Source organism: Drosophila mojavensis, unplaced genomic scaffold (assembly GCF_018153725.1).
Source record: "Drosophila mojavensis isolate 15081-1352.22 unplaced genomic scaffold, ASM1815372v1 contig_16, whole genome shotgun sequence".
In the NCBI taxonomy this organism is placed as follows: domain Eukaryota; kingdom Metazoa; phylum Arthropoda; class Insecta; order Diptera; family Drosophilidae; genus Drosophila; species Drosophila mojavensis.
Window position 1 is genome coordinate 4614799 of NW_025318693.1, and position 15336 is coordinate 4630134.

The 15336-nt window shown below is 39.3% G+C and overlaps 1 protein-coding gene across 1 annotated transcript; it reads right to left on the reverse strand.

Moving 5' to 3' along the window:
- Window positions 1-2524: 2524 nt before the first annotated feature.
- LOC122756793 (rRNA 2'-O-methyltransferase fibrillarin-like) lies at window positions 2525-2887 on the reverse strand. The gene has a single exon (XM_044007312.1). It carries the CDS (start codon window positions 2885-2887, stop codon window positions 2525-2527), a length of 363 nt encoding a protein of 120 aa, XP_043863247.1.
- Window positions 2888-15336: the final 12449 nt, after the last annotated feature.

The window sequence follows — 15336 nt, forward strand, 5'->3', positions numbered from 1 at the left end:
TTCGTGCTACAATTCATAAAATATTAAATACTACTTCTGCTGCCGAAGGGCTGCAGTAGGGAGGGAATGGGAGCTCGAGCTCGAGCAATGCTCAAATTAAATGATACCAAATAATGTGATTATTGCTCGTTCCCTCTGTCGTTGTCGTTGTCGCTGTCGTTGTCGTTGTCACTGTTGTTGAGCTAAGCTGAGCTGAGTACAATGACTAGGCTGCACTTCAATCTTCTGACTGATGTTGTTGCCGACTCCACTTGGGCACGCCTGATTGAGCACAAACACACACACGCGTACACGCTCACCATAATGCGGCCATGAGCATGTGTATGTGCACATATTTATATGATTTTTACCGCCTTGCCGCTTTTCCAATATCAGATACCCTCAAATCGGAGAAGCGGGGTATATTGAGCTGGTGTGAAAGCAAGCCACAGAGGAAAGCATGACCAAGTCGATAACAGTTTATATATTGTTGAACAGTACGAGGACTTTTTCATATAATCTGAAGTAAAAGGAAAATAAATTTATGAACAAATATGTACAACATTTTTATTGCAAAAATAATATTAGCAGTTTACAAATATTTCACTTTTAGATTAATAAACATATAAATAATAGATCGCCGTTTCGATTAGGATAACTCAATATCGAATATGCCCGAGTTGAGTGCCCTATATTGTTTTTCCTTGTGGCTGACTCATATTGTGCTACATATAGACATTAGCCAATGAGGAGGAAAATCAAAAGACAAATGACAACAAGGATCTTTTGAGTCGCGCTGCTTTCGCCAATTAGGTGCCTGGTCATGTGCATTGTGCATATTGCAGTGCACCAACATATCTTACATAATCAGGGTCGAAGACTAATTAAACACGCACACAGCCATCAACAGCGCACGCCACAAATCCAACATCTTTTTTCAACAGAAGACACACACACAGAGACAGCAACAACGGCAGCAGCAAGAACTCAACGGGTCATTTCGCAATTAAGCTGCACTCGCAGCAGCAGCAGCAGCAGCAGCGGCGGCAGCATTACAGCTATGTATCCGTATATATAGCATTCTGTTACTCCGATCCGAGCCCGTAACCCGACCCGTCTTCCGCCTGATGATGATGAATGAGTTAAGCGGCCGTTGCCTTGTAGCCCATCTAATGAGATACTTTTTCTGCGTAAATGTGGATGCTAGAGTATTGGTATGATAAAGCAGCGAACAGTGAAAGATAGAGAGAGGGAGACAGAGAGAGACAGGCAGAGAGAGAGAGAGAGAGAGAGAGGGCACCATGCAGCGGCACATCATGCGATGTTTCGTCTCAGCTCATCTCATTCCAATTGCACTCTAACTACGTAATCTATGGCATGCCATCGTCTATGTGCATTTGTATCTTGAGCTATCTATCTGAGCTATCTGTGTATCTACCACACACACACACACACACAGACATGTATACCACATGCGTGCCCAGGCACTAATTGCGTCTAATTGAATTGCAATTGACCGTGAGTTGGCGTATTTTCCACACGTTTTTGCCAACCGACCGACTGAGCGACCGCCAGCGAAGACTCGGACGCTTAATGAAGATTTACGCAGCTGCTTTGATTTGTGTCAACAATGCGACGCGACGGCAACGGAATAGCGGCGGCATTTCGATAGATACGCATACACATTCATGGCTTCAGTCAATCATGCTGCAGTGGCGCCAGTGGATTGCCCATGGCAAAGCAACAACAACAACAACAACAACAACAACGAGAAAGTGGACTATGACAAGCGACCATTCATGAACAATAACAAGTTGAGTAAATTGATGAGATCAAATTGCCTTTAATATCAATTCAGATTATTTGCACATTATTTCAGCTTGAATTTGAAAATAACAAATTTTAAATAAATTTCTTCCCTGATAAATAAACGTATACGGACTTATAGCGTGTTACTATACATACTATAGTCTAACCTTTGATCGATTTTTTTCTCCATTTTCTCAATAGCAAATGGTTAACTATGATATTAGTTCGGGCTGTGATTTATGTCCATCAATATAAAGAGATTAATTTTTTTCGTTTTTCTCCCGTTAGTTTTGCCTTTGTGAATCGTAGAGCATCATCTGAGAATTTTTTCGGTTTACTGTCATTTTTAGCAAGGCACAACTCAATCGGGCCATCTTGACTGAACCACTGTTTCGGTTATCCTAGCAAATGGGAATTAATGCGTACTTATGATATGGCGACTGTTTCCATGGCCCCCTACAAAGTTGCGTTAGGAGTCGCTTGCTTTTTTCCTGCAGAGCTCTTCACAAGGATTTCAGCTTAAGCACAACTTATAGTTCATATTGTCAGCAGAATCGTTATTCTGTTCCATTTTCTAATGGACATAAAAGCTAGCTGAAAGCGCATTGAAATAAAGCCATTGTTGCGTGGGAGTTTTGCATATGTATGTGTGTATATGCTCTGCGATTCTAGATGTTGTCATGCTACATGCAGCAATCAAATCTGCTTACTGCTACGTTAGCCAACACAATTTTTGCTATCCACCCCGACCGCCTTTGCCGCCCATACCTCCGCGACCGCCACCCCCTCCACCGCCTCCTGCGCCTTTGCCGTCTTCTCCGTCTTTGCCATTGCTTTTAGTGTCATTATTCTTTTTTCCAGCTGCTTCGCCAACCTGGCCACCGCCACGCCCACCCCTTCCACCTTTCCCAGCACCATCTTCGCCATCTTGACCTGCATCCCCACCTCGTCCTCCACCACCACTTCCACCCGCTCCTCCCTTGCCACCTCCTCCGCCTCCTCCTCCACTGCCTCCGGCTCCGCCCTTGCCACCGCCGCGTCCTCCCTCACCTCCACTTGCACTTGCTCCTCCAGCTAAGCGATCTGTGCTGCCAGCCATACCCAAAAGTCGAATTTTCAATTACTTGGACAGGAAACACAAACTGTAATAATATCTAATGTTGATGAAAATATTTTGTAAATGTTGAATTGAAATTGAAATTGAAATTGGCGAGTTCAGTGCTCAGATATTTTTAATTTAGTCTCAATAAATAATTAGTTATTAAATATTCTACATAGAAGGCCTTAAATGCAATACGATGTGATCCTTTTCCTTAAAAATTAAAAATAACTGATTCTATTCAAAGTCAGTTCCTCTTTAAACTCTGTTTCAGTCGATTTATAAATACCATATAAATTTGTCTAACTAAACTTTCAATAAAACAGTGAAGAACTAAAGTCCCATCACGCGAAGCTGGCTCTCTTTTTTATCAGTCTCTTCTTTATTGCGATAGTTAAGAATGCAGCTTTAAGTTCTCCTGAATTTGTACTTTGACAAATCTTACTTTATGCTGGAGTGCTGATATTTAAGGGAGACAATCAGAATTCGTCACCACAGTTAAACGCCTTTTCTTTTCGCAAATTAACAACTTATACGGCCAAAAGTTTCGCCAACAAAGTTGGCCAAAAGTTGCCAAGCACCTGGCGTCCCCCACTTTCAGCGGGCTCGACACAAAGTTGCTCGACTTGTGGCTGAGGGCGTCTTAAAGAAAATATGAAAAATCGATTGGGGAAACAAAAAGTTGGAATCTTTTCAATTTTATGCTGCGCCCGTCTTGTTGCTTTGCTGCATTCAAAATTTATGTTTACAGCTCGCACGCAAAAATAAAAACTGTATTTTTATGTCGAACGCGAATGGAATGGAGTATGAACACTTTTCCATGCAATAAAATCAAATATTGTTGCAATGTTGAGCGGGCTAGAAAACTGTCACTGATATGTCAAACTAACAAAACATAAAGCGGACATAAACAAAAATCAGGCCAAACACAGCACCGCATGGCCGCAGAGACAGCTGCCGGACCTCGGTGTCAGTCGAACTGGAGAGCAGTCATACTCCAGCCACAGCTAGGATAAATATTTAAAGTTATCTGTGGCAACTTGGCAAGTGGTCGGTCGTATGGCAAGAACATGAGGGGGCAAATTTGCCAGCGGCTGCGTCACTGCTTCTCACTTGTTTGTCTTTGCTTAATCTTTTGATAGAAATTTGTATAGCAAAGTTGTACTTTGCCTTCGAACCCTGCTCGCCTCCTTTGCCGTCCTGCCGTCTCTGTTGGTTTTGTTGTGTAAAGTTTTGTGCATTATTTTCCCAACGAACAGCAACAACAATTACTTGGCACACGCTGTTTTTCTTGCCATTGAACTTAGCAGGTGCGATGAGGTGTGCGAGATGTGTGAGACAGTGTTGCCAGTCTAGCCCATTTCAGGCTAGATCTAGCCCATTGATAATAGATCTTAGGGATGGTACAACCAGAAATTGGAGCAGACTGTGCAAAAGTGCTAGTCCTTAATAGAACTCGTGAGCGAAAGAAACTGCTGTCTATGCCATCTAATAATTATATTTATGTACATAATTTATTTAGCATATCAAGTGGTAATTCAATTGCGTGTTTGTCTGTCTCTATGTCTCCCTGTCTATCCCACAGTTTGTCTGTCTCTGGTCTCCCTCTCTGTCTGTCTAACAAGAGCAAGAGACGTAGTAGATCTACAGAAGATCATTTAAGTTGACTATATGTATGCAGCAGTATTCATTTCGTACTTATATTCAAGTAAAACGAAGCTGGAATGCTTACAGCAGCAGGAGGTGGGTCGTGTAGTACAGTAAAAGTGAAGTGAAGTGAAGTGTGTGATCGTTAAGCTAAGCATTAAAGATAGAGGATAAAAGAGGAATTACTTGGAGGAAACGCTTGCAAAAAATACTTAGAACAAATACTTGGTAGATATATTTTCTTAGTGGAAATGCTTAGAGGAAATACGTGAATGAAAGATTGGGATGAAAGACTTAGAGGAAATACTTAGAGGAAAGCTTTTATGCTACTTCTCGAATATTTTCTTCCATTATCCACCTATATTGCTATCATGCTATTACTTGCTATCATCCACAATCCAATTTATTTCGGAGCTCAACAGCTGGCAACACTGATTTGAGATAGCAGCTGGAGCTCAACTTTAAAGCGGATCAACAGCATCATCATCATCATCGAGTTATTGTCATCATTATTAGCCAACTGCCTTGTCACTGCGTCTTCTTAGCTTGAGCTCCCCGTCTTATAATTTACAATCATGTCCTGCGAACTTTGATCCTGATTTACGCACTGCGAATGCTGATGTCTGCATTTGCTTTGTACCCGCGCCCACGCGTGTTCGGCCGTCCTTTGTGCCTCTTGTTATTTACAACGTGCTCAAAGTGGCAGCAGCAACAGAGTTAATTTAGTGCCCCAGTGGCCTTCGATGGCAGCGCAAGGCTACGGAGCGTATACTTCATAACTGAATGGTCAGCCATTTGTCTAGATAATTACATGTGGCATATGTGACATTTGATTCGATTGAACACTGAGCATAAATCGAGATGGGTGTGGAGAGTGTGACGTATAAATTTCGGTATATTCAGTTATTAAAGATATTAAATTAGTTGATATAAATTATAATATGTGCGCATTATATATGCGACTCACTTGAAACTCTGTCTCATGCATATTACATTAGCTACTTCATTTAATCGCAGCTTTGCAGTTGATGTTTAAAGACTGCCTCAGCAGTATATACCCATAGATTAAATGACGGCACAACCGCAGTTTAATTAGGTCACCTCATGACCTTATCGCGTCGCGCTAGGCGACAGATCTGTGGTCAGCCGTCTGTCTGCATAATCACAGGTAACCAAATTTTGGCATTTGACTCTAATGCCTGCATATGTATGTGTAGAGTTGCGCATTCAGGCGAGCGAATCGCTTACACAAACATGAATGCATTGTAGTTCGGAAACAAAGGAGAGTTCGCTATTGAATGACAAGTTCCAGTCGGGCTGAAATCGAAGTCAGTTGTTTGTGAAGGCTCAAACTCCAATTTCAGATATTGCACACAACATTTTCAACAGACAAAAAGCAGCTTATTTAGCCATTGAGTGCAGAACTGCACAACCTGATTATCAGGCAACAAACGTAGATAAAACAAGGTGAATAACAGCAATACATCGAATCAAAAGCAAAAACAACGGTAAAGAGAGCCATATCGAAGGAGATATTTATAAGTTTTCTCGCACATTCAGATGCATCTAATATAGTTTAGATCGACTGTGTTTTCAATTTATAATTATTTTTGTTTTTTTTTTTTTTTTTTTGATAATATTTTTAAAAGAGTTACTTGATCCCTTAACAAAATATTTTATGATCATTAGAAAGAAAGTAGAAAGTAATACAAAGTTAAAATTATTCTTTGGGAATATTTGAATATATTTAGCTCTCTAATCGGTCAATTTTCATTTGATATAAGTAAAATATATAAATATAATAAATATGCTCTCTAAGCCGGAGCATGGATTGCTGTTTGTAGGGTCTGCCAGTTAGAGTGGTTAAGTTAAGAGCAGTTGCCACACAAAGGAGAGTCTTCTCATAGCATAATATTCTTTCAGATTGTATATGCATATATACCCTACACTTGTGGGCTTAACTCGATTTCCCAAATGGATCAGCTGCAAGCAGTGGCAAGTTCCAAAGAGTTGTCTATTGCTCCAGCTTGAATCCATTTCGTGGCAATTGCTTTATGTCCCAGCATACTCATTTAATTCGCTTAAGTGGAAAGCACTTTTGCTGTCAACTTTCACTAACTAGCGCAAGTTTTTTATTTGACATTAAAATGTAAAATTAATTTTGGCCAATTAATCAGAGACACCATCACATGCAGTTACACCCATCCACCCCCTCCACACACACACACACACACACACACACTCGTCCAACTTTTAGTCAGAGTAAGACCCGTTGAGCCCGACAACGCTTTGCTGCATGCCCCGAAGCGCGATTGTCAGTTAACTTTCACAAGTTGCAAGTGGATGGAAATTTTCATTGCAATTAAATTTAGCACAGAAAAGGCAAAAAAAAAGGGGGAAAAAAAAAATCACACAGAAAAAAAGAAATGTCGTGTAGCTGTCAGTGGCAAAGAGTGAAGTGCTCGCCAAAATGTTGCCATTTGCATTGCCACTTAAACACACATAAAGCCAGCGACAGATGGGCGGTGGACACACACACACACACACACACGCACGTGTACTTTCGGCCGTCGACACACAAATCGAGTCAAGTTGAATAGGCGGAAGTAGAGCAAGAAATGCGATTGCCAAATTGAGTTGAAGGTTTCGCTTGACTGTGTTTTGTTTGGCCAACTCCGTTAGCTCAGTTGCGCCCTTTGCTGTCTCATGGTAACAGCCGCAGTTCCAGTTCCAGTTGCAGTTGCCCTGGTTGCTCTGGTTCTGGCAGTGGCATTCGCTGTCGCTCTCGCTGTCGCTGTCGCTGTGCCGTTCAGAAGGCACTTGGCACTTTGCTGCAATTTTGTAGTTTTGATAAAATTTCGCAAGCATATTAAAAAGTTTTGCGCAACTTCGTTTTTACTTTTGCACATGCCATACGGCCACTGGAGGCGCGCTTGCCACGCCCCCGTACCACACATGCCACTGACAGGCAAAAGCGGAAGCTGGGCCCGCCATGGCTTGTTTGCTGCCAAAAAAAAAAAAAAAAAAAAAAAAAAAAAAAATGAAATTGTAAAACTAAAAAAAAAAAAAAAAAAAAAAAAAACTGCCAGCGGCGCACTTTGCTTTTCTATTTAATTTTGCAGCTCAAAGGCTACACAAACTAAATAGAGAGCACAAGGAGACATTATGCTTGATGGAATGTTTCAGCAATCCTTCGCTGCCACTGCAACTGCCAAAGCTATAACCATATAGCAAGCAGGCAAAACAATGAAGCAATGAATGAAAATGAAGCTGCCCTACGAAATAATTTGTAATTTTATGCATATAAATTCATTGATAATAGCTGCGAAATTAACTTCAATGCAAACATGGATATAAACTCCGTTCGCTATTTTATTTATTTACAATATTGTTGGGGTTTAGACGGCATTTATGTGAATTCAGTTAAATATTTACAGCGCCAACTGCAGACCAACCGAATATTACAATTATCGTAGCGATGCAACACGTTGTTTGGGCCAATTAAAGCCAATTGAGTGTAGCATACTTTCGGGCGCAATTCGTTGTTTCGTTGTTTCGTTGTTGCTTTATGCGAATTAAATGCAGCGGTAAAACGGGCATGCATGCGTGCGTGTGCGTGTGCGACTGCGTGTGTGTGAGTGAAAAACAAAAGTTATATTTTACATTGCAAATCAAACGAATATGCAATATTGAATAACCAACGCGCAGTTATTGTCAGCACGCCTCGGCTGGCTGATTTCAGTGGAAGCAAGCGCTTTAAACGAACGGCAAATCGATAGCTTTAAGGATCGGAAGCCATCGGAACACGAGTACATCGAGCTATCTGTGCGGGACAGGCAGAAGTGTGGTCCAAGTGTTGACCCACTTGACTAACGGACTCAACTCTTTCCCCCCACTATGCACGCTGAAGGGTCTGTGATTGTTCGAGAGATTGTTATAATAATGGCAAAATTTAAGCACATGCAAACACACAATTTAATCATTGCTGTTGTTGTGTTGACCAGTCTAAGACTCAACAGTGATAGCCCATTGAAATTCCGTTAAGATGACACAAGCAAGCCGCACGAATGTTGCCAAAGCCAGCTGCGAAACATGTCAAGTTCAATATGCAAACGTTTGTTGGGCTCGTCGAATTACAACATCGAAGCAAAAATTCTTTAGAGTTTGGGCTTTGGCTGATAAATGCTAAAGGCTATTGAAACTGCATTTTTTGATCGGACCGTAAATTACGTTCGTATTGTGCTGATTCACGGGTCTAAACTATGCGGACTGCCATTGACACTCCCCAGGACACACACATACACGCACACATTCATTGTTATTGTCTATAGCCCGTGTGCATGTGTTGGTAGGGGGAAAAAATAGTGGAGTCGCCGCTTCGTATATTAGTTAACTGGTGTGGTTATGCGTTCTATGTCACGCACACACACACACACGTACAATAAAAATGATTGCATTGGCAAACGCTGACAGGCTGAAACGCGCGTAGCTGCCTGCATGTGATGGATGAGTTTCAAGCCATGAGGCAGATGGTATATTTCAAACACCAAAGCTCAACATACGCACCACACACCAACGCACACACACACACACACACACACGCAAAGAGTCAAACTTTATGTGGTAAAAAATGCATTGAACAGAAGAATGAGTTACGTTCCGTCGCAGAGTCACGAGTTTTTATTGAAATTGAATTGTTGATAAGTTTCGTCAACAAAACGTTCGGCCAATTCGTTCATGGAATGACATAAAAAATGCATAGCAAATGGACCTCATCCACACATGTGTGCCGTAATTGATATGTATGTAGTGTCGCTTAAAATGTGTAAAAATAAAATAGTTGTAAAGCATTATGTTTTTTGTTTTCTTTTATTAATGAAATATTTATTTATGGGTTAAGGATCTGCTATCTTTTAGGCAACTTTATTAATTAAATTTATATATCTATTTATATATAAAATAGTACATATGTATAGTAGATACAGGTCAAACGTATGAAATGAGTAATATATTGAATTTCGTTAGGTCATAACACAATTTAGCAGAGCTGGGATTAAATAGAGAAAACAGATCGGATTCCTATATATTATTAAGACTTTGATATTAAAAATTATTTTAATTATTTTTTTTTATTATTATTATTATTTTAATTTATTATCAGAGAATTCTTTCATAATTATTCATATAAAAAAGTTTAATATGAGCTCTTGTATGGCACGAGTTACATGATCCAACTATCCCGTAAAAATAATGACTAAATATAGTAGATAATAAATATCTGCCTGAGATGGAGAGGGATAGCATGAGGCTTGGTAACCGCAACGTAAGCTTACCTAACCTTTTAGTACACCAACTGACGGGCTGTTCACAGTTAGTGGAGGAGCCGCTGACCACAGGCATTTGACAATTCATTCGTTTGCCAGAGCTCGATCTGCTTGGCAGCAACAAATGTTGCCAGCGCTGACCCACAATTCGTTTAATTTGCGGCTGTCACACACACACACACATACACATACAAACACAGACAGGCAGGAGAACACATGCACTGAAATCGACACACTTAACAGAATTTGCTGTAACCCACATCTAACCAAGTGGCATCAACATGTTGCTAACCCACAGTGTCACATCAAAAGCCGAATAGGCACGAGTGGCTAGAGAGCGCGTTTGCGCAATGGCTAAAGGCGAAAGCCGAGAACCGATTGAGGAACGGCGAGAGCGGATGCTGCTGAGGCGGTTGCACTGCCCTATTATTCAATACAAATACAAATCTCTCAATTGCTTCAAGTACGCGAATGTTGACCGTAAAACGCCTAATTCATGTCAACGGTAAATGAGCCAAGTGCTGAAAGCCGAAGCAAGTGCTTTAATTACCCAACCAATTGTTGTTGTTGTTGTTGTTGACTGCACTACGATCAGACCTGGATTGCAATGCCAAATGGATTACAGTGCAGAGTTTAACCCATTTGCGTTAAGTGCCCACGACTGGTAATGCCATCATCATCATCATCATCATCATCATCATCATCTCGGAGCAATTGCGTCTGCAAAAGCCAAATGGATGCACATAAAAATTTGTCAAATTATACCAGAGTTTGAGTGTAACCAACTCGCACGTAGCGATCCCACCTGAAGTGCCAAATTGTCTGTCGGGCATTAATCAAGGCCACGCACAGCAAAAACACTGAGCAACAGTCGTCGGGGCAAATTTATGTGCCGCAATTAATCGTGGCGCCTCTGGAATCGGCAATGGCTTTAAGAATACAATTGTTACACTGTTTGTTGGCCGACTGCAATTTGCAGCTCATTTGAATTGCAGAGGCCAAAGTTCAAGGTAGCCGTGGCAACTTTTGACAATTCGATAATCAGCCATCCGATACGATTCCAAAGGACGTCTCTAAAGCCTAAGCCCTGAGCAGTAACACAATTAATTAAATCGCAAATGGAAATGATTGAAAGTCGAGCCCATCCTTTAGCACTTGACATGTATACCTGATTTGCTCATAATTGGCTGGCACCTTGCCGTATCCTGTTAGCCTCACAGGACACAATCCGCTCGCCTGTCTACCCAGCTGCTGCGCCTATTAGTATTAGATAAACATTTTTATTACGCATATCCAAAGCTCTTAGATGTTGCTACGCAACGGCCAGTGGGTTGCCGCCCTTTTTCTATGAATACCCTACACAAATAAGAAAAAAAAAAAAAAAAAAATAAATAAATAAATAAATAAAAATACCTTATTCAGGTTTTGTCTAAATGTTTGTCCTTGTGGATAAATGTTTACCCAACTTTGAGGATCCTCACATAACTGCGCATCCATATTTGCAATGCATGGCTCGAAATAGCATTCAGGAGCACCGAAAATAAAAATTCATAAATAAAAGTGAAGTTGCGGAATTCCCAAATTTAAAATTCATAAATAGAAATAGAAATAGAACTCAAGAATTTTTTATCAGAAATTCACATATAGAAAATATCGAATCTAATAATTGCTTAGTCATGCTTCATATCTAATTTCAATTTTATTTTATTCATTTTTAATTCGTTGACCTTTTAAACTCATTTTGAAAATAGTTTCTTTCTTGTGCAAATATCAATTAAAATTTGGGCAAGGCAAACCCGATGATGACACATTTGCTGCTGCTCTTTGGAATCCTCCTCCACTGCTATTTGGTTTCGCTTTTATTATTTGATTTCATTTTTTATCGTATTTATTTTTTTCGCTTTACTCTTTACGCATTGTTTATGCACTTTTTGAGCGGCTTTGTCGCCAGTTATTTGCAGCTGCCTGTTTCGACAGCTCTTTGAGCTTCTTCTGCCAATACCCGTAGATGTCTACACGCCCACACACACACACAGAGACTCCCACACACACTAACACAAAGCTGGCTCGCCTTTAACTAGAGGATTTGGTCGGTAATCGTTGGCACTGCGTTTTCATTGACTTCATCAAAGTTGGATGCTAGGATTGATCGATCGACTGATTGATTAATTGACACTTTGCACATTAATTAGCTGGCTGGCCGCTGAGCCAGTCAACTGAGCAAAGCACCATGACAACCATCGCTCAATACTTTAACTTGGCCTCGCGCTTAAAGCCCGACAATGACCAACTGGCTTACCAGTTGTAGCTGTAGCGATTTTGGCCATGTTTGTATTATTGATGGACACTCGAAATCTGCTGCTTGTGGACTTTGGCCTCATTAGAAATTATGACAATCTTTGAAGCAACCCTGTTGAGCAAATTTCTGGACGATTAATAAACCTATTACAACTTTGTCTATTTCCCCACAAAGTGTTGATTAACAAACAGATTCACACGCTTACAACTTTGCCCTTACATTTAATTAAAAAAGTTCAGCTTTATTTTATTTATGGCTTGTGATTGACACTGTCTCAATTACCATTAATATAGACCAAAATCATATGCAACTATTTTGCTTGAAAAGAAATTACACCACGTTTCGTTATTTGTATAAGGCAATTCATTACAAAGGCAGTTCATTACATTATTATTCCTATATATTACGACATACCTTGAATATACTTTTCTATATACAGGAATAAATAATACTCAAAGAGAAAACTTTTAGGAAACAAGTTTGCAAAGTGATTCGTTGATAATGAATGGGTAAATTACAATGAAAATTAAAGCAGAGAAAACAAAAAATAGTTTCCTTAGTTCAGTTGCGAATGCGGACTGAAAATACTTAAAAGCGATTTGATACATAATGAAGCTTACCTAATAGGCTTTTTAAAGCCTTTATTTACAAGTATAACAGAATTTTATGTAATTTAATTAATAGGCTTTTCATATCGTCAAGCTGATTTAGTATATCATCAATGTATTGTAAAAATTTATTTGCAATTATTACTTTGATGAGGACTGTGAGGAATATTTCAACCAAAATATGTCACCAATCATGAGGTGGACTCAATTTCCTATGTTAACTAATCGACAGCAAACTATTTAATATGTAATACTAATTTTTTGCTGATAGTATTTACTTGTATGCAAAAATTAAAGTATTATTTTTGAATATTTTTTAATGAGCAACGCAAATAAAGAAATGGAATTTTCAATCATATTCATTAAACACAAAAATTTAATAAATCTGTCTGAATGCATTTTTACAATTAACCGCAAAATCTTATTTTGTACACATGCGAATTCAATTGCTGCTGACAGTTGCATGCATTCGCACATTTATTTGTATACCCTGAAACCAATTTAAATAGGCAATTGGGGTATATTAGCACTGTCAAAGGGTATGCAACACGCAGATGTTAGCCTATAATTATGATTAATAAATATTTTCATTTTATTCTAATGAAAACCGAAATTCAGTTACCTGAATTTCCTCATACGATTTTGGAAGAAGAGAATACTGCAGATTCCTTGCCTACTTCTTATATTTAAATATATGCTTGTAATAATTTTTTTTCTCTCTCATTTTATTATATATGTTTTTGTGTTTATTAATTTTTTTTTAAATCTATTTATTTATTTAGTTATTTATTTATTTTTTTTTTTAGATTTATATCTCTAAGCTTGCAACAATTATGTATCGATGCATTCAGGGTATCTCTTAGTCGGAGCCGCTGACTAGAGCTATCTTACTTGTTATTAACAAAATTGCAATTAAATTTGGGAGTGTCATTTATTTGTGGGACAATAAAATCAACTGTACATTGTGAAAATTTCAAATCAAATGAATTTAAAAATAATAAGAATACAAAATTTCAAGTTCTTATATACTTTTAATACTGATTCCATATTATATCTGCAATAGTTAGATAATTGAAGCTTAAGGCTACATGACAACCATTTCGGAAAATTCTTCGAAATATAAAAATCTGTTTCCAGTACTTAGCTGGTTTTTTATATTTTATTTCAAATTGAATTGAATGAAGAAAAAAAAAAATACATATTAATAAAAATAATCAGATGAGAGGTGACATTTATCCAGCTGGCAGGGAGCGGTAGGAGCAGGCCGTTTCTGACTTTCATGAACCAAATATTTTCCTTTGTCGTGGACATAAATAAGAAAATAAACGTCAATTGAGCTCAGCTTGTACGGAGAGGAGCTAAGTTCCAACTGGCAACTGATGACATATATCTTTTTGCTGTTATTGTTGATTCTGTTTTCCATTAAACAATTGATGCCTCGGCTCTGGGCTTTGCTTTGTCCTTGTCCTTGCTGCGACTACACATATAAATTATATTTTAATAAGAAAGCAAACGAAGAATTCAATGGCGCCATAAAGCATAAAAAGACGCTGAAAAATACTTAAGCACGTGCGTGTTCTGCTTTCCCTGTGTGCGTGCGTCCATGTGGGTGTGAGAGTGCGTGTGAGTGTGAGCTGGAAAAAACAATAAGCGTGTGCTTGACACACACACACACACACACACAAACAGTATGAGGCAAAAGTAAACAATGAAACATTTTTGGAAACGAAACGGAAACAGGGCATAGAAAAACGCACGCCGACGACTCGATTAAGTAGCATAAAGTGATGATAAATGCGACATTGAGCAACAATAAATTTCGTCTTTGTCCTTGCTTGACTCAGCATCGTGGTTCTTGATGTTGTTGTCCCATTGTTGTTGCTCGCGTTGTTTGCTGTGCAGTTTTCTCGTTGTTGTATTATTGTTTTATGTTTGTTTTGTTTTCTTTTCTTGTTTTTGTTGTTGTTGTTGTCGACATATATATATATATATTTTTTTTTGGCAGTGCTTGCGATTGACGTGTTTGACTTATTGATGCTGCGTGCCGGGATTAGCGCGGGACCAAGCGTCGTATGAGCGATATCGAAACGGGCAAACATAACGCTGATTATTAGCATTTTGATGTCGCGCCAACATGCGCCAGTGGGAGTGTGCATGCGTCTGTGTGTGTGTGTGTTGGCAGACATGTGTCTATTGCCATAGCAGTTGAGCTGTGTGTGCACGAGGTTTATGTTTGTATTTTTGCTGCTCATTCAATTGTATTGTTTATGGTAATTTGATATTCATTGGCTCGAGCGTAGAGCGTTGAGTCGACAATCGTATCGGCTTTATGGCGCTGCAGCAGCAGCAGCAGCATTAATGCCAAAATTCAATTGAAATTTGAGTTTCGGTTTCAATTAAATCTTGCATAATCTATAACAAACTTCGAGCCAAGCCATTGGAAAACGTTAAAAATCAAGTCATGAATTTGTGCTTTAGGGCAAGCGAGGCACTATCGGAGCTCAGTCAGTCAACTGCTATTTGGTCTATTTGAGCCACTTTCACGCTGCCGGCTGGGCACTTTTTCAGCTT